Genomic DNA, 19,626 nt, shown 5'->3' with positions numbered 1-19,626 from the left:
TGCACCAGCCCCGTCACTGCAGGATGCAGATATGTCCCAGAAAATCTGCGGATCCTCGGCTGTCTCCTGGCCATTGCTGACCACACACCCCCCTCCACTGCTTGAGAGTCTCCAGGACTTCCTCATCATCTTCCTTCAGGATAAACTTCCTCGTCTGTAAAATGGGAATAAATAGTAGGATCTCCCTCACTAGGTTATTGTAAGAATTCAGTGAAACTGCGTGCAAAACACTTAGCTGCGCTGCCTGGCCCATAGCGAATATTCTGTAGGTATTCATTTTGCTGTTCTTCTTATTTATTATTACCATCATCAGCTTCTGAGCATCAAACTGGTCTGGTACCCAGGAGCTGCTTGCATATGTGTAAGATTTCAGAAGGCCGCCTGAGCCCTCCATTGGTGGGCTCCCCCTGTGCCTCCAGCCTGACTCAGGCAGTGTCCTCCTCCAGAAATGCCCATCCCCCACTCAACTTGTGCCCATCCCCCAAGACTTGCCTCCGCTTAGAAGCAGCCTCTCCTCCAGGCCTCTGCCTGAGCTCAGCCCCCTCTGGCTCCCAACAGCACCTGCACTCTCCTCCTTTACATCTTGTAGCAGACCACATGGAAGGCCAACTTCCTCTGCCTCCTCTCCTTAGAATATAATCTTTTTTTAAGATTTTATTTATTTATTCATGAGAGACACAGAGGGAGAGAGGCAGAGACATAGGCAGAGAGAGAAGCAGGCCCCATGCAGGGAGCCCGATGTGGAACTTGATCCCAGGACTCCAGGACCACACCTGAGTCAAAGGCAGATACTCAACCACTGAGCCACCCAGGCGTCCCTCCTTAGAATATAATCTAATGCAGAAAGGGGGCCACATTTTCACCTCTATAATGCCTGTGCTTTATGCAGTGCCTAGCAGATAGAAGAATGGCAGCTAATGCTTATTGCGCATGTTCTGTGCTCTGCTTGTGCCCTTGAGCAGCCTCATATCTTCCAAATGAGGAAACTGAGGCTTAGTGAAGTTCAGGAGCTAAGAGCTCATGCTCAAAGGGCCAGTAAGAGGCCAAGGTTTGAATCATGACACTGAACACTTGACTAGATGAGTTGCTCTGGGCAGTGAGGGGTGTGGCTGCTTCTTTTGGATCATTCCAGGAAGGCTCAGACCCCTTGGCTTCTAAATTTAGGATGTGGGACATTATGGTGACTTGTCTTCCATACTCTGTGGTTATCCCGATGCTCAGTCCTCTTCAGAGATGTCTAGTTCCTTCTTGGCTGCGAGAGCCACATTCTTGGGGATGTGACTCCTGAAAATCTCTACTAACAAGTGACAAGAAGCCTCTGTGGCTAGATTTATCAGCATCAAGAGGGAGCCATTTGTGGGGAGTTGGGGGAGACTTGTAGGTGTAGCCTGAAAAGCTGACACGGCCCCTAGAGAGCCAAGGGGTCCACCATGTGATCTGTGGGTCGAGCATGGCTGTAGTGATTTCTGGGGCTCCTTTGGAGGTCCAGAAAGTGCCTTCCACTTGGGTATTTATTTTTAGCAGCAAGGCGGTGGCCAGGGGCAATTGCTGTCACATTTTACTGATGCCAGGCTTTTCCATAGTCCCATCTTGGGAGCCCTGCAGCTGACAGACCGTGTTCCTGACTCCCCCATCCCTTACATCAAACCCTCCTTCTTTGCCTCCTTCTAATTCAGAAGCAAAATGTGACCATCATGGATCACCACTCAGCTGCAGAGTCCTTCATGAAGTACATGCAGAGCGAGTACCGCTCCCGAGGGGGCTGCCCTGCCGACTGGATTTGGCTGGTCCCCCCAATTTCTGGGAGCATCACTCCTGTGTTCCACCAGGAGATGTTAAATTATGTCCTGTCCCCTTTCTACTACTACCAGGTAAGGGAGGGCTTTCCTCTCCTCTCTGTCTTGGGAGCTCAGGGATGGAGAGAGTGTGACTGGATGTGTGCGTGGGTGTGTGTGCGTGAGCAGATGTGTGCACGTATGCATGCTAACTCATGCAAGACATACAGGGGAGGGTCAGGGACACAGAGGCCTATGCTTTGCAGGCTGCACTCCTAGAGGCTGAACAGTGTTTGTCCATTTTCACAGAGAATGGAACTTAAGGAAATAGGTTTTTTTTTCCTAATATATTTATTTGTTCATGAGAGACACCCAGAGAGAGGCAGAGACATAGAGGGAGAAGCAGGGTCCCTGCAGGGAGCTTGATGCAGGACTGGATCCCAGGACTCTGGGATCACACCTTGGGCCAAAGGCAGACACTCAACCACTGAGCCACCCAGGTGCCCCAAGGAAATACCTTTTATTCTACCTTTAGTGGCCCATTGCTGTCATGGGGCTTCTGCTTCTGAGGTTGATCACTGTGACCGTCACCTATCATATCCCATAATGGTGAAGAGCTTGGCTCCTGGGTCAGACATGCCTGCAGGCGACTCTCCCACTTCCTAGCCATATGATCTTGGGTGGGTCTCTTCACCCGTGTAGGCCCCGCTCTTCTTACTCTAAAAACACTGGGCATTAACTCCACTATAGGAGGTGGTATGGATCCTATGAATTGGTGTATGCCCAACCCTGAATGCCTTCTATCACTGCTACCTGTTGAAACCAGTTCATTTTTTTGTTAAAAGGGACTTTGGTTAGATTTGGGCAAGAGGTTCCTTACTTTGACACTAAGTAGGGTGACTGATTGCTGGGACAATTTGTGTCTGTTGTCATAGAGACAGACACTCCTTCTACTCTCAAAGGTACCCGGTTTGGACTCTACGTCATATGGCCTGCCTAGTGATTAGACACTAAAAATGAAAGTGAAGTGGGGCTTCTTCCTTCTGGGGAGACACTAGTGAAAAATAAGCCAACTGACTCCATCCCGGTGTGTGCAGGCTCTAAACTGGTTACTGGAGCTGTGACTCTGAGGGACACAGAGCCCCTGTCCTCCCCCATGGGGCATCCAGAGACCCCCCACCTCACAAACGGCATGAAGGATCCTCTAGCTCCCTCATATCCCCAAGCCCGAGCTGAACCAGGGCCCACCTGCCTCACATTTGTCTTCTTTTCTGGAGGTGGAGGCCTGGAAAACCCACGTGTGGCAGGATGAGAAGCGGAGACCCCAGAGGAGAAAGATTCAACTTAAAGTCCTGGTTAAGTAAGTGAGAATGACCAGAGCTGACACACCTGAGCAGCAGCCCTTCCTTCCAGGCAGCCTGCCCTTCTAGGCCTTGACGGGCAGGGAACAAAGCAAAATGATGATCTTTACGGAGTTTGGCTGGCAGAGGTCCAGACGCCAAGGGGGACCACCTGCCACCATCAGCCCAACCTTGCCTGTCCTCTATTTCCCTGGGGCTGAGTAGCGGGTCGGGCAGGGGAGGGAAAGAGAAGGGCCACAGGTCAGCGTCAGTGGCTGGTAAGATATGTGCATTCCTTTCCCTTGTCCTGCCACACTTTGAACTCTGTCCCTCTCCCATTCTCCTGGGCTCCCCCTACTCCCTGTGTTCCTCTGGAGGGTGGAGTCAGCACAGTGTGTGTCTGTCTGTCCACACAGAGCTGTGCTTTTTGCCTCCATGCTGATGCGCAAGACCATGGCATCCCGAGTCAGAGTCACAATCCTCTTTGCGACAGAGACGGGAAAGTCAGAAACGCTAGCCCGGGACCTAGGGGCCTTGTTCAGCTGCGCCTTCCACCCCAAGGTAGTGAACTCAGCTGGACGTGGGCCTTTCTCTCTGCCTGTGCACGGACAAGTTGGCAAAAGTTAAAGTGGTTGCTCTGCCCCTGAATATCCCAGAGCCTTGGATGTTCTGAAGTACATTGTAAATCTGGGATAGAAGGATAGATTTGGGTCCAGGGATTCCCAGATTTACATAGTAAATACATTTTCCAGGGTGTTGCATGGGAACACAGTTTGAGAAACACTTTCCTAATCCGAGTCTCTCTCTCTCTCTCTCTCTCTCTCTCTCTCTCTCTCTATATATATATATATATATATATATATATATATATATATATATATATATATATTGTGTGGAAAATACGTCCACACACTCCGAATTCAGAGTAGCAGTGGAAGTGTTTTCATTTGGGACTTAGCAGGATTTTGAAGGCAAGCCCTCCAGGGCTTGTGGAAGTGTTGGTGTTGGGGCTTGAGTGGGGTAGGAGGATGAGGAGCGAGGTATTCATATAGGTTTATTTGACTGGGATTCACAGAACCCTCACCCCTGTACCACACTGGTGCTGGGCGTGGGCGGGGTGGGGGGAAACAGGTGATAAGGGGTCTCCTGGGTTGGGGAGGAAGCACAGGGCATCTGGAGATGGCATAGAGGGCCTCGGCCTGGGAACGCAGGGCTGATGTCCACCCCCGGGGCCTTGCAGGTTCTCTGCATGGACGAGTACAAGCTGAGCCACCTGGAGGAGGAGCAGCTACTGTTGGTGGTGACCAGCACGTTTGGGAACGGAGACTCCCCTGGCAATGGAGAGGTGGGTGGCCTGGGGCCCAGTGGTCTGGGTGCAGGGTTGTGGGGGATGCCAGGCCCCAAGGGAGCCAAGGAAAGGATCTGGGGATTTAGCATGTCCTAAGGAGGACATTTGGAAATGAGTGCTCAGATCACTCTGGGCTGCCAGCGTTTACCTGCCTTCTTTGTAATTCTCACCATATGTACATGATGCCTTTCCAATGGCATATTTTATATTTTCAAGTAAATTGACTCACCTTTTTAAACTCAAAAATTTATGTCTAAAGGAAACTTTATATCACTCACAAAGGGAAAGCTGACAAAATAAATCTTATGAGAGCCAAAGTTCTTGAATTTGAGCTAACTACTATTGTCTGGCCATAGTGGGCTTTGTTTTTTAAAATGAGTAATAGGCAAGTATTAGAGGTCTTTGGGCTCCAAGAGCCCCAAGCTGAGGATCTCCCTAGTTTTCATAAAGATGATAAAAATAGTAGAAACAGGAATAAATTAAAAAATTACAGAAAAGAGAATACTTTTTTTTTAAAGATTTTTAATTTATTTATTCGAGAGAGAGAGAGAGAGAGAGAGAGAGAGGCAGAAACACAGGCAGAGGGAGGAGCAGGCTCCATGCAGGGAGCCCGACGTGGGACTCGATCCCGGGTCTCCAGGATCACGCCCTGGGCCAAAGGCAAGCGCCAAACCACTGAACCACCCAGGCTGCCCGAGAATACTTTCTTACCATGTGATTTGACATTCTTTCTGTTGGGTCACATTCCACATTCCATTCCTCAGAAATCAGGGTTATCTTAGGGAGTGCGGGATCAATTATCATTCTTAGCAGGTTCCAAACAGGAAGAGGGGCTCATGCCCCATCAGGAGATCCTCTAAAGATGCCCTGCCGCAAGGCAGCCCTGCCCTCTGCCAGAGCTGGATGGGGCTGGGCTGTTCTGAGTCCCCCACCAAGGGACAGGCCTGCATGAGTTGCTAAGGCTGAACTTCTCCCTCAGCCCCAGGAAACTGTCCCTACACAGAAACTGACTTCCATTTGTGGGTCTTGAACCTTCTTCTGCCAGATGTGGCCAGTTTTTAAATGGGCTACCAGAAGAAGAAGAAGAGTAAAGCAGTGCTTTTCTTAATTTTTCCTAAGAACTCCGTGGTTCTCTCTCTTTCTAGAAACTAAAAAAATCTCTCTTCATGCTGAAAGAGCTTACCAACAAGTTCAGGTAAGGCTTCTCCCCACTCCCACTTGTCCAAGCCTTGCCTGATGGACCTAAGGGTTCCGGGGAGGGTACTGGTTGTGTATAAGGGGGGGGGGGGCGGTCTTATCCAAGATGTCCAGGCACAGAGAGATCCTGTCGTCAGAGTGTACTAAGAGTCAGGCCAGGTAAACCAAGTCCCTCTCACAGATCTGCAGACCAACTCATGGGAGTTGGCGATAAGGTTTGGGAGCTGGAGAGGACCAGAAGATGGCATGCACTGGCCGGTGCTGTGCCCAGCTGGAGTGGAAGTGTCTGAGGCTGGCTCATGGGTGGGTGGTGCTACATAGTGCTTGCATGGGTGGGCTCACTCCTGTCTCTGTGTATGTGTGTCCTCCTCGGGCAGGTATGCCGTGTTTGGCCTCGGCTCCAGCATGTACCCTCAGTTCTGTGCCTTTGCTCATGACATCGACCAGAAGCTATCGCATCTGGGGGCCTCTCAGCTCGCCCCAATAGGGGAAGGGGATGAGCTCAGTGGACAGGAGGAAGCCTTCCGCTGCTGGGCCGTGCAAACCTTCAAGGTCAGTTTGTAGCTGGAGCTGCCTCACCACAGGGACAAGGATGCCACAGCCCATTCATGCCCAGGACATCTGTGCATCCTGGGTGGCACGACCCCTGCCGGGTCCTGTAGGCATCAGCCTGAAGGCTCAGATCACTGCTGTTCTCCCTCAGCCCCCCAGAACCCTACTTTAGACATGTGTCCCTGGATGGGAGAAGAGCCCTGAGATGCCTCCCACCCTCAGGGAGCTTTTTCAGTTTAAGATATTTGCGCTCTAATTGTCCAGGTCACCTCTTGATGACTTTGCCCTGTTTCAGCCTCCCAACCACAGAGAGCCTGGGGACAGGGACCATGCAGTGGGGTCCTTTGGATCCATGTCAGAATCTCAGTAGACTTTTGCTTCCTATGGCCTGACACCCCTAATTTAACTGTCATTGGAGTTCCCCAGGTGGCTCAGTTAAGTGCCCGGCTCTTGATTTCAGCTCAGGTCATGATCTCAGGGTCATGGGATTGAGCCTCTTGTCAGGCTCTGTGCTCAGCAGGGAGTCTGCTTGGGATTCTCTCTCTCCCTCTCCCTCTGCCCCTCCCTGTACTCATTCTTCTCAAATAAATCAATAAAATCTTAAAATAATAATAATAATAATAATAATAGGGATCCCTGAGTGGCGCAGCGGTTTGGCGCCTGCCTTTGGCCCAGGGCGCGATCCTGGAGACCCGGGATCGAATCCCACGTCGGGCTCCCGGTGCATGGAGCCTGCTTCTCCCTCTGCCTGTGTCTCTGCCTCTCTCTCTCTCTCTCACTCTCTGTGTGACTATCATAAATAAAATAAAAAAAATTTAAAAAAAAAATAATAAAAGCCTCCTCATGTAAGCAGACCATTTCAGCCAGCAGTGGTACTTAGAACACCAGCTTGAGTCAAGGCAGACCTGGTTCCCAGGCCCACACCACCTCCACATGACTCCACACCTGGAGAATGGGAGTAATCAAATCTCAGAGCTCAGGCATGCGGGTAAAATGAGATACTGTATTAATATCCATACTAATAGCAGTAACAACTGTGTGCTAAGTCCAGCCACTTCTTTGAGTCCTTGCAGCAGCTCTATCAGATCCATGTGCTCAGTAATTTTACAGGAAGCACTTTACTGATTTGTAAGGACCTACAAAATGGTGGCCGATGATGACATCGACCTTGTTAACCACAATGACAGTGGTTAACACCGGCCTGCTCCATCCTCTTCCAGGCAGCCTGTGAGACGTTTGATGTGCGAGGCAAACACTGCATTCAGATCCCCAGGCTCTACACTTCCAATGTGACCTGGGACCCACACCAATACAGGCTCGTGCAGGACTCGCAGCCTCTGGACCTCAACAAAGGTACCTGCTTTGCCGCACCACACGAGACTGGTTGCCCTTCCTGCTGGGGTGGAGGTCTCTGACCCTGGGGTCTATGGTCCAGGAGACCACTAGGACCCTCTGAACAGAGACAGCTGGCTTAGGGCTGCTAGGCCTCTCTCTATCTCGTATCCAAGAGCCTGCTGGCATGCAAGACTGGAGAGCTTGCTTCATCTCTGAGGGAGGCTGTTTCAGGAGGAAGCCCTGGGAGGGTGGTGGAGAGACAAAGGGAACCAGCACCAACTGAGAGCCTCCTATGTGCCAGGCACTGTGCTGGGCTCCTCGCCTGCCCACTCTCAGTGAGCCCTGACACTCATCTTGCAAGAAGGGCACAAAGACCAGGGCCCCCAGCTGGCTCAGTTGGTAGGAGCAGCTCTGGGTCATGAGTTCAAGCCCCAGACTGGGTACAGGGATTACTTTAAAAAAAAAAAAAAAAAAAAGAAGGAGAAGGAGAAGGAGAAGGAGAATATAAAGAAACTGAAGCTCACAGAAGTGAAGCAAGTTCCTAGCATATGGCCGAGCTGGGATTTGAGCCCCAGCTGTCCAGCTCTGACAGCAGCCAAGAATTGTAAACTATCGCAAAGAATATCATGCAGAGGCAACCCTAGGCTGCCGTTGGTAAACTCTCCTTCTGGACACTGTGATTCCTCTTTTCTTGTACCATGAGTACAGCAGTATTGTGGTTTTCCTGCATGGTTAGCCTAGGCCCGACTTCAGCTAAGCTCTCCTGCGGATGCCAGGCCATGGGAATGGCTCAGAAATGCCCATATTTGGGCACCTAGTGTATTTCCTCCGCACCTAGCAGCGTCACAAACACCCCTGTCAGTCCAAGGGTCTTTATTTGTGATTCAGAAACACAGCAGGGAAAAAGAAAACCCCACTACTGTCACAGAGGGACACCCCCAGGGTAGTGTCCAGGTAAAACTGACTCAGACACATGGAAGCTACCCCCACCAGCACTTAAGAGCCACTTTTTCACTTCATCATCTCTGTCTCCCACAGCCCTCAGCAGAATGCATGCCAAGAACGTGTTCACCCTGAGGCTCAAATCACAACGGAATCTACAGAGTCCAAAATCCAGGTAGGGGAGACTACCGGGCTGCTTGGGTGATGTTCTGCCGGTTTAATTTAAGACAAAACAAAACAAAAAAAGACCAGAGCCAGTCAGTGTTTGAAAGGAGAGAGGTGTACACAGCATTAGCGATGATGCCATCTGTAGGACCAGCTTGGCTGGTAACCCCTGTGACCTCCAGTGCCTTTAAGTTTGGTCTCCATTAACCATACACTGGTTTTCCAGCTTGAGAACTAGGCACCTGCTTTACCACCTGCCCTTTGTCACTAAACCCTTTCACCAAAGGTGGAGAGCAAGAGAAACTCAAACCATTTGGCTCTTAAGAACTTTTAGGAAAAATTTTGGCAGGTAAGGACATTTCCCCACCAGGAGAAATGGGTGTTATGCATTCCTTGTGGGTTTTGTTCATTTGTGCTGTCCCCCTGCCCCAATCATTAGGAAAACCAGCTTTGGGGATGCCTGAGTGGCTCAGTGGTTGGGCGTCTGCCTTCAGCTCGGGGCATGATCCGGAGGCCTGGGATTGAGTCCCACTTCGGGCTCCCTGCATGGAGCCTGCTTCTCCCTCTGCCTATGTCTCTGCCTCTCTCTCTGTGTGTCTCTCATGAATAAATAAATAAAATCTTAAAAGAAAGAAAGAAGAAAGAAAGAAAGAAAGAAAGAAAGAAAGAAAGAAAGAAAGAAAGAAAGAAAGAAAGAAGCAAGGAAGGAAGGAAGGAAGAAAGAAAGAAAGAAAGAAAGAAAGAAAGAAAGAAAGAAAGAAAGAAAGAAAAAGAAAATCGGCTTTGTTCTAATGAGAGCCAGATTTGTGCTGGGGACAAGGAAGGGTTTGTCCTAATGGCCACTGATCTCCCAGGGGGGATGCTCTCTTTAGATGGAGGGTGTAGTCAAGCCTGGCTGGGCTCGGGAGTGCTGCACCGGGAGGCTGCGGCCCACCCTTTTTCCACAGAGAAGCCCCAGGCCTGGTTGGCCACAGGCCCTCTTGAGCACCCCAGCTTCAGTGGGGGCTGGTCACCTGACCTGTGTTCACGGAACTAAGCAGGAAGATGAAAGAGGGCACATTTCCTGGGGAAGCCAGCCCGCCCCTCAGGGAGCTCTGGAGGAAATCCTGGTGGCGTCACCAGAGGCTTCTTTTTCCCTTCTCCAGCCGCACCACTCTCCTGGTCGAGCTCTCCTGTGAGGACAGCCAGGAGCTGAGCTACCTGCCAGGAGAACATCTCGGAGTTTTCCCAGGCAACCAGCTGGCCCTGGTGCAAGGCATCTTGGAGCGAGTAGTAGACAGCCCTGCACCCCACCAGCCTGTGCACCTGGAGACCCTCAGCGAGAGGGGTGAGACCTTAGCACGGTGGCCCCAGCATCCGCCCTGCCTCCTCAGCAGCCTCCCAACCCCGCTGTTTGGGCTGGTCCCATGCCTGCACCGTGGGCGCCTAACCCTGTCCTTCCTGCTGAGTGGGTGGACCACCCAAGCCCAGGCTAATACAGCTTTGCGAACAGAAGGGATGCTCCTCTAGGGCTCTCTGCCCAGCCCAACAGGCTGGGGAGTCTCTTTCCTTTCATCCTTTTGCTCACCTGGCCACTTTTTTGTTAATTGATAGATTCATTTATTTTTCCATTGAAATTTTAACTAGTCAGTTGCATCTATGTACAAGGCACGCCCTGGGCTACAAAAATGAATGAGACTCAGTTTCTGCACTTAGAAAGCTCACTACCTAGTACAGGAGGCAGATAGGCAAGAGTATTTGTCACCATCATCATCATCAACAGTAGCAGCTAGTATTTCCTGCGTAATTATTAGATGCCAGCATTTTACATGTCTTGTCTCTTCAGTCCTCGCAATAGACGTGTTGATGGTTTGCCTGATGACATGATGGAGAAATGTGGGAACGGTGTAATAATATTGGGCTTTGAAGGTTCAAGTCCCTGATCCATTACTTCCTAGCTGCATTACCATTGGCATATGAGTCAACCTCTCAAGGCTTTATTTCTTTGTCCACACCGTGACCCCCTGCATACTGCCTCTTGGGACTCCTTGGGACTTGACACTTTGGGCTGCTTTGCTGCTTGCCCAGTACCTATTGGCATAGCCCCAGTGTACTGCAGCCATGGGCTTTTTTCTAAATGAATTACTGGCCTGGGGGGCGGGGGGAATACATCAGTCTTTTGTGAATTTAGTCACTGTGAGTCTGTAGTTCACCTGTAGGTGTTTTGCTCTAGTTCAGGTCTGAACCAGAGAGGGACCGAACTCTGGTGCGTAATTTTTAGGATCATGTCAACTTGGGGGCCTTTCAGAGGGCTGTTGATCAGCCTTCCCTAGCAACCGTACCTCTGAGCACTGCTTTCTTGCACATGAATTGGGTAGAGGAGCACTTTTGCTATTCCTGGAGACAGAAATTCAGTGTCTTCTCTCCCCTGCAGCTGAAAGGCAGAGGGTATCTTCCCCAGAGGCTTATCCCCCTGCAGGAAAGACTTGTTTTGCTGTTTCACCATCTCCTGACTCCTTCTTTCCCTGTCCAGGAAGCTACTGGGTCAGAGACAAGCGGCTGCCTCCGTGCTCACTCAGCCAGGCCCTCACCTACTTCCTGGACATCACCACTCCCCCGACCCAGCTGCTGCTCCGAAAGCTGGCACAGCTGGCCACAGAAGAGGCCGAGAGGCAGAGGTTGGAGATCCTGTGCCAGGTAAAAGTTGGGCTGGTGGAGCCCCAGAGTCAGGGGGCACCAGAACCCAGAGCTGGTCTTTAACCTCCAAGGGGGAATCCGACTCAGCTTCCCAAAGTGAAACTTGTCAAAAGCTGGTGGGAAGTCAGTATCCTCTCCCATTCTATATCCAGGACACAGTTGTGTTAAGTGAACTGAAATTTTCTGAGTGTCTGCGGGATGCCACCAATGTGCACTTCATTAAAAATTAGCTAGAAAAGGAGAGCCATGTAGGCTCTGCCCAGCCTTACCAGGAAATGCAGTGCATGTAGCTTCTGCCCTCACGGACCTTCCCATCTAGACGGGCAGTGAAGAGAGACTTGTAGAAATAGACAGTTGTCATTATGCAGGTGCTAAGAAGCATAGGGTGCTCTGAGGGCAGAGGATAGGGGATGGGCTAACATAGCCTGGGAGGTCCAGAACCTTGTCTCCTTGGACTTGTCTCCTGCCCCAGATGAACTTTCCTTGCCCTGCACGGTGTCTTGTCTTTGTATATTCCCCAAGCCTGGAATAACCTTGGAACTTAGGAAGTGTTGGAGGATGGAAGGTGAGGATGGGTGGAAAAGTGGCCCTTAAGAAGGCATCGGGGTCCCACATAGGACATAGAGACAGACGGGTAATAGAGTTAATAAGTTAATGAGAGGATGCATGAACTCACCTGCAAATTTCTAGGCCTATGCCTCTGCAAAAGGCACTGGATGGTATTATTACCATCATCTTCACGAATTAACTTGATTCTAGCCACCTCCACTGCCGTTATCCTGTGGCCACACTGTACTAACTCAGCACACATTTTCTTATTTCATTCTCACAACGTCCCCATGAGGGAGACGACACTATCCTCATGTGACAAAGGTTAACTGATTGGGACAAGATCCCACAGCCATAAAGGCACCCAGTCAGGATTTGAACCCAGGTCTGTAGGATTCCAAAGCCCTGTCCAAAATTAGATTATAATAAAGGTGTGACTCTTGCCCACCGGTGGCTGACGGTGGAGTTCTAAGCACACGAATTAGGTAAATACTACTCATTGGCCTGAGTTCTTCCAGGACGGACACCATTTTCTCTCCAGCTTGGTCGTGTCAGCACCCTGGACAGTGCCTGGCACTTGGCAGTGTTTGTTGAGGAAGTGAATGAGCGAATGAATGAATGCTGGATTGTGACAGCCTCCTGCCTCCGTGTGGGGCACATGCCACGAGTTGCTCACACTGCCTTTGGCTTTCAGCCCTCAGAATACAACAAGTGGAAGTTAACCAACAGTCCCACCTTCCTGGAGGTGCTGGAGGAGTTCCCATCCCTGCGGGTGTCTGCTGGCTTCCTGCTCTCCCAGCTCCCTATTCTGAAACCGCGGTACTACTCCATCAGCTCCTCCAGGGACTGCACACCCATGGAGGTCCACCTCACGGTGGCTGTGCTCGTGTACCCCACCCGAGGTAAGGCTGGGCAGAGGCTTTGGAGCAGTCCAATCCTGCTACTTCCTGGGCAGCTGCTCAACATCTCTGAGCTATGATTTCCTCATCAGTTAAAAACCTACCTCCCAGAGGGTTAATAGCAGTAGCAGGCATGTTATAGTAATCATAGAGATATTACTATGTAATAATAGAGAGATTACTATGAGCCAGGCGCCAAGCAGACCCTCTGTATATGTATTATCGGTAACCACACGAGATGGGTACTGTTTGCATTTTACAGGTGAGGAAACTGAGACATAAAGAGGATAAGCCCAGGGGCAGCCTGAGTGGCTCAGTGGCTTAGCGCCGCCTTCAGCCCAGGGCCTGATCCTGGGGACCCGGGATTGAGTCCCACGTCGGGCTCCCTGCATGGAGCCTGCTTCTCCCTCTGCCTGTGTCTCTGCCTCTCTCTCCCTCTCTGTGTGTCTCTCATGAATAAATAAATAAAATCTTAAAAAAAAAAAAGAGGGTAAACCCCAGAGTCACACTGTTAGCAAGTAGAGAAATGGAATTCACACCCACACAGTCTGATTGCTGGACCACCCTGCTTCACTCTGCTGTCCTGCTACTGCCGGGATGATTTAATGAGATCAAATGGAGAAAGCACCCAATACTTGGTGGGAGCCCAGTGGGTCTTAGTATTCCTTATAGTCTACGCTGGATATGGAGGTGATTATGCCTTGCTTGCTCACTCACTCACTCAGCAGTGGTTTATTTCATACCTCTCTACGCTTGCCATGATGTTGGGTGTGGAAACGTGGTACATGTAGCTTCTGCCCTCATGGAGCTTCTCGTCTAGATGGGGCAGTGAAGAGAGACTTGTAGAAATAGACAATTGTCATTATGCAGGTGCTAAAGCATAGGATGCTCTGAGGGCAGAGGTTAGGGGATGGGCTAACATAGCCTGGGTGATCCAAAACCTTTCTCCTTGGACTTGTCTCCCGTCCAGATGGACTGTCCCCTTGCCCTGCCCTCTGTAATGCAGCGTTGTCCATGTTGACAAAGTTGGGTGAAAAGCACAATCACACAGTTTCTAAACCCTGGGCAGAGACTTTGTCTGCTCTGCTGGAGGACATCTTCCCAGGCCAACTCTCAGTCCTCAGACAGGACTGGGGTGGGTACATCTTATGAGAGCCAGATCCCATTCTGAGGGAAAAAGGGACTTCTCAGGTTGGTTGGGATAGCTTTAAATGCCAGGCCTTTGGAAAGGGAATGTAACCCAGAGGAAGCTGGGGTTTCCACAGGCCCAGGAGGAGCCACCAGGGAGAGAGGTGTCAGAGCAGACCAGGATGCTCAAGAGGCTGGCTACCACTCAGGGTTCATACCAGCAAGGGCTTTACCTTATGAAGACACTGTGGGGCAGTGACTATGGCCACCCTGCAGGGCCACTCTTTGCTACAGCCACCAGAGCTGAGTGGTGGGCTGGGAGGGTCCCTGGAGCAACTCTTGGGAGGAACGTTGGAGTAGGAGTCAGGGAAGCTAAGCTGTGATCTGATTTGACTACTGCCTGAGTGGCCTGGTGCGAATCACTTTGCTTCTCTGAGATTTTCTGCAATGGCAAGAGAAGAGGCTGGCACACTTCTTAAGGTGCCTTTCAGCTTTCCCCAACTCTGGCTGCATAGAGGGAGAACCACAAAACCAGGAGAAGAATTGCCCCCTCACTAAAACCCACAGAGTGCCTGAGTGGGCACTTGCAGGAGGCTCACTGGCATGGGAGGAGCCTCTGGGACAATTCATTCCCCCAAGGGTTGGGAGGGTGGGGATGATGTTGGTCAAGTCTGTGTTGTCCTTGCAGATGGCCAAGGTCCTTTGCACCATGGTGTCTGTAGCACATGGCTCAGCAACCTGAAGCCCCAAGACCCAGTACCCTGCTTTGTACGAAGGTAAGCACCCTCTCCACTCCAGCCATTGTAGGACCACTGGCCCTGGGAGCAGTGGTTTGAAAAGGAGAGATCTAGGCCCTTAAGAAGGCATCGGGGTCCCACGGGGCCTCTCCATTCTATCCCCTGGCAATAGAGCATGGCAAGGTCTCCAGTAGGGACAGAGAGGACAGCGGTGGGGGCCCAGAGTACAGTGAGGTTCAGCCTTTTTTCAAAAGGAGCCCAGGACAAGGTGAGGGTGTGCCTGGACAGGGGAAATGAAACAGCCTACAGGACTTGGGAAGTCAAATTTGAGCTCATTGTCTTCTCCACCCCCACCACGCTACCACTGCCCCTCCCCCCCTGCACCTTCGGCTCCCCAGTCCCCGTCTAACTGTGCATCCATCCCAGGGTGTCTGAGAACTGAGCCTCTCCATCTGTCCCCCTCAGTGCCGGCAACTTCAAGCTCCCCGAGGATCCCTCCCGTCCTTGCATCCTCATTGGACCTGGCACAGGCATCGCCCCCTTCCGCAGTTTCTGGCAGCAGCGGCTCCATGACATCAAGCACAAAGGTACAGTTAGGGGCTTCCCTAAAGGCGGGGAGGGAGCACCAGGTGGCCTGGCATTTCCCTGGGAGTAGAACTACAGCGACTGGAGAGTTGTGCCTCCGCCCGCTCTCCCATTTGCCTCAGCCTGTATGGACCAGTGATCAGAACACTCTGGGCCTGGGTTTCCACATTTGTAAAGTGGGGACAATACTAGGTAGGACACTTGGGGGTATCTGGCTGGACAGGTCTGGAGCAGTGGCCCGCCCTCTGGTGGCCTCCCTGGTAACTGCAGCCTGCTGGGTCTTGCAGGGCTCCGGGGCAGCCGCATGACCCTGGTGTTTGGGTGCCGCCGCCCAGATGAGGACCACCTGTATCGGGAGGAGATGTTGGAGATGGCCCAGAGTGGGGTGCTGCATGAGGTGCACACAGCCTATTCTCGCCTGCCTGGCCAGCCCAAGGTAAGTATGGCAGCTGCCCGAGCAGCAGGTGGAGCTTTAAAAGCACAGATTGGGGGCACCTGGGTGGCTCAGTGGTTGAGCGTCTGCCTTCGGCTCAGGTCTTGATCCCAGGGTCCTGGGATCCAGTCCCACCTCGGGCTCCCTGCAGGGAGCCTGCTTCTCCCTCTGCCTATGTCTCTGCCTCTCTCTGTGTCTCTGATGAATAAATAAATAAAATATTTGGGGAAAAAAAAGAGCACAGACTGGTGCACTCCGGCTCCCCAAAAGCCCTTGTTCTCTGAGCCTTCATCTTAGCTCTAAAACAGAGGCAGTTACACAACCATCAGAGCAGTGCTGTGAGGCTATTGTGTTTGCTCTGCCAGGAGAAGAGACGAGCCCTGAGCCATTCAGGAATAAACAGGGTCACGTGGTGGGCTAGTCCCAGTGCCCAGCTTTGCTACGAGTTAGGGGCTGGGATGCACACCTGGGATGCACACCTGCCTGGGAAGAGGTGGCCCAGGCTGGCTTCATGCTTAAACACCATGCCCCGCTCATGGTCCCTGCTGCCCTCGGGAGCACTTAGCTCCGTGAAACACGAGGAGTCAGAACAGACCGTTACCTCAGCCCTTGAGAATTTGTTCTCTCCAGACTCCTCCCAGACCCAGTGTTTTGTGTCCAGTGCTGGGGTCACTGGGTGTCTTGTGTGGAACAAGAGCAGAGGCTCCTAGACTTCTGTGTGACTGGGGAGCCCAGCGCACTGTGCCCTGCTCTGAGTTACAGTGGAGCTTCCATGAACAGTCTGCACTAAGAGGCTCCCTTTCTGGGATGCACACAGGTGGGCCTCAGAGCTCTGGGCGGGGGAGTGGCTTGATTGATGCCTCTCTCAAGCATGGTAAAATTCAAAGTAAATGCAGGAGCTTCACTGAATGGTCAGCTTCTTGAGGCCAGGGTGGTGGCCAACGTTCATCTCTAGCTGGGCTGGGCAGGATGCCGGCGCACTCCTCATCCTGAGCCTGATCCCTGGGCAAGGTTCTGGCTGGGACGGCACTCACCCTGCAGCCCATCGTGCCCCCCACAGCCCCCTCCTGGCCATCAGGCCTGACTGCAAGCTTCACCCCAGCAGCGGGGACCTGGACCCACCATTTCCTCTGCTTTCAGGTCTATGTTCAAGACATCCTGCGGCAGCAGCTGGCCAGCCAGGTGCTCCGCATGCTCCATGAGGAGCAGGGCCACCTTTATGTCTGTGGGGATGTGCGTATGGCCCGGGATGTGGCCCATACCCTGAAGCACCTGGTGGCTGCCAAGCTGAGCCTGAGTGAAGAGCAAGTTGAGGACTATTTTTTCCAGCTTAAGGTATGGCAGCTGGTGTTTGGGCTGCAGCTCAAGGACACAGACAGGGGAGTCAGGACTGGGAGAGTCAGATCTAGGGGAATCAGGCTCATTCTAGTCCTGAAACTCAAAGGAATCCTAGAGGTGACTGGATGTCTGAGCTAGATGGGCTGTTAGAAGGCCTGCCCGTCCCATCCTGGTCTGCTTGCTCAATTAAACAAAGGCAACACGTTGCTTTATGACAAGACTCCTCAGAGCCTCTACCGTGCTACCGTGCATCGTGACTCCTCAAGATTGGGAGAAAGTATGCAGCATTTTCCAAATGTATTTATCTCAGAGCCTATGTTTCCTGGAGCATCTTGTGGGACAGGCATGAGGCAGGCTTGGCAAGCTGTTCAGGTGGTTCACCTCAGCTCAGGTGCTGATGGGAGTTAGTCTAGTGGGATTCAAGTACACTCTAAGCGTGACAGTTGTGAAGGCAGATGGTGTGTGGGTATACGTGTGATAAGGAAGCTGGGGGAGCCCCAGGGGCTCATCCTAGCCTGGACCCAATGAACAAGAAGTGGCTGGACCAGCAGAGCTGACACCCTGATTCTGTTTTCCCTTAAAGAGCCAGAAGCGCTATCATGAAGATATCTTTGGTGCTGTGTTTCCCTATGAGGTGAAAAAAGATGGTGCAGCAAAACAGCCCAGCGATCCCAGAGTTCCAGCAGCCCACGGAAGAAGTTAAAGTTGCTGCCATAGAATTGAATGATGAAACCAACTCTCGATTATCCGAGGGCACAGGGCCTGGGGAGATGGAAGGAAATTGCATCCCCGAGCCTCATATCTATCTCCCCAGCTGCTTCCCCACCACACCCGATACTTGACCTGGACTGTATAGCACCCCAGACTGAGTGGAACCTCTTGTCTCCCTTGAGCCCACCCTTTCCAGGTAATGGAGAGTTGGGCCTTCCAGGTCTCTTGAAGACTAAATCTGCAGTGCCAGGCCCAGCTGATGGGTGAGAAGGATGGCACTTTCATCTGATTGCACCACTTTGAGTGACCAGCAGGAGACGATGTCGTCCTGCCCTGTATTTATTTGCCCTGTGTACAGTTATTTATAACTCTGTATTTAAAACAAAACAAAACAAAAACCCAGTCTTCTCTTAAGGGCCACTTGGGCCCTCCCTGTATGACTCCTTGATGGAGATATTTATATGAAATGCATTTTATTTTAACCACATTGTATGTGTGTGTGGGTGTTTTGTAGGGAAAGCAGCTCCTTTCGACAGAGTTAGGGATTGGTGGATGGCACCACCTGGACCCAAACCCCCCCAAGAGGGACATACTAGCTTGGCCAGGCTGCTTCTCAGAAATGGCCACCAGGTATGGGGCAGCATGTGGAACTTTGTGCATATCCGCAGGCCCGAAAGCGGGGTGAGGAAGCCAGGCTTGCCCGCCAGGCCTGCACTGTGCCTCACCCGGGGGACACCCTACTTCGGGGGGGTACTAGAGGTGCAGTCCTGCCTGTGATGCCGACTCCCCAGTGAAGGCCTTGACCACAATCCCATCGTAGAAAGTCACAGTGTTTGGCTCTGGGGCTGCCTGTTTCATGAGTTGGGCCAATACTAATTGGGCACCTGGGTGACAAAGTGGGTGAGATCGGACCACGTGTCAAAGACTTGACAGTGAGTGAAGGACACATATGTTCCCTGGGGAAGGCTTATGGGGCCAAGCCATGTTTCCTTCTCTTAGAATAAGGAAGGAGCTCAGCCAGGGGCTAAGTGAGCAGTCTGGGAAAATCAGGCTCCACAGCTTGGGTTGGGCCTCTGTTTCGTCGGCTCCCTGGCCCACTTCTCCCCTCCCCCTACTCAGAGGGGGGAGGCGAGGGGAGAGAGAGGCAGGCCAGAGTCCCAGCAATACATCTGAACCGTATGGTCAAGAACACGGTCACCCAGACCCGGGCTTTTCCCCTCCAAGATGCACACAGACCGCCTGGGATCTCGTTACAAAGGCAGACTGATTCTGGAAACCCAGTGGCAGCGCCTGGGATCCGGCCCTTCTGACAGGCTTCAGGTGCTGCTGGTCCAAGGCCAATGCCCTGAGCCCCCGGCCTGGTTCCTGAGGCACTGGATTCTTGATGGAGTTAGCAGGGTGGGTTGGCATCACATGGACCCAGAACCAGCCCCTCCTGCTCTGGCCCAGGGGCTGGTAGAAACCCACACACTGAGTCACTCTCCCCACCACACCCTGACCCTGAACGCCAGGACCCGCAGTGGAACAACACAAACAGGTGTCAGCCTGAGTCAGCTTCTCCTGACACCACACCTGCCACCTCCTCCCACTGGGACACAGGCTTCTCTGATAAGCCAGCCCCGCTATTTGGCCTTCTGGCCCAGCCTTTGGTCCCTTTCAGAAGTGTGAGGCTATTTGCTGGGTTTACCTGTTACCAAGCTTTCTTGCATCACAGATTCCAGCCCAGGAAGTCTGAGCCCAGCCTGCTTTCTCCCACCTGTGTGGGGTTTGTGGGGAACCACTGGGAGCAGGTGTGGAGGTCAGGACCACACCATCAAAGCGAGCTCATGCTCTTTCCTCCCAATGCCCTCGCCCAGAACCTCCCCAATTCCAGAGACTCCAAAATGTCTTAAACACATTTAATAGCTGCAAAGATC

The 19,626-nt window shown here is 52.0% G+C and overlaps 1 protein-coding gene across 1 annotated transcript in view; it reads left to right on the top strand.

Annotated features, from left to right (window-relative positions):
- NOS2 (nitric oxide synthase 2) overlaps positions 1 to 18,197 on the top strand; it is a 36,800-nt gene extending 18,603 nt beyond the window's left edge. The window contains 16 exon segments of the mRNA NM_001313848.1: positions 1,677 to 1,871; positions 3,053 to 3,135; positions 3,532 to 3,676; positions 4,356 to 4,460; positions 5,609 to 5,658; positions 6,038 to 6,212; positions 7,433 to 7,565; positions 8,586 to 8,664; positions 9,800 to 9,981; positions 11,167 to 11,330; positions 12,574 to 12,781; positions 14,595 to 14,682; positions 15,109 to 15,230; positions 15,516 to 15,664; positions 16,802 to 16,996; positions 17,583 to 18,197. Coding sequence (NP_001300777.1) covers positions 1,677 to 1,871; positions 3,053 to 3,135; positions 3,532 to 3,676; positions 4,356 to 4,460; positions 5,609 to 5,658; positions 6,038 to 6,212; positions 7,433 to 7,565; positions 8,586 to 8,664; positions 9,800 to 9,981; positions 11,167 to 11,330; positions 12,574 to 12,781; positions 14,595 to 14,682; positions 15,109 to 15,230; positions 15,516 to 15,664; positions 16,802 to 16,996; positions 17,583 to 17,702 — 2,193 coding nt within the window. The 3' untranslated portion in view covers positions 17,703 to 18,197.
- Positions 18,198 to 19,626: the final 1,429 nt, after the last annotated feature.

This window comes from Canis lupus, chromosome 9, assembly GCF_011100685.1.
Source record: "Canis lupus familiaris isolate Mischka breed German Shepherd chromosome 9, alternate assembly UU_Cfam_GSD_1.0, whole genome shotgun sequence".
Taxonomy (NCBI): Eukaryota; Metazoa; Chordata; class Mammalia; order Carnivora; family Canidae; genus Canis; species Canis lupus.
This window is presented reverse-complemented; position numbering and strand designations above follow the sequence as displayed.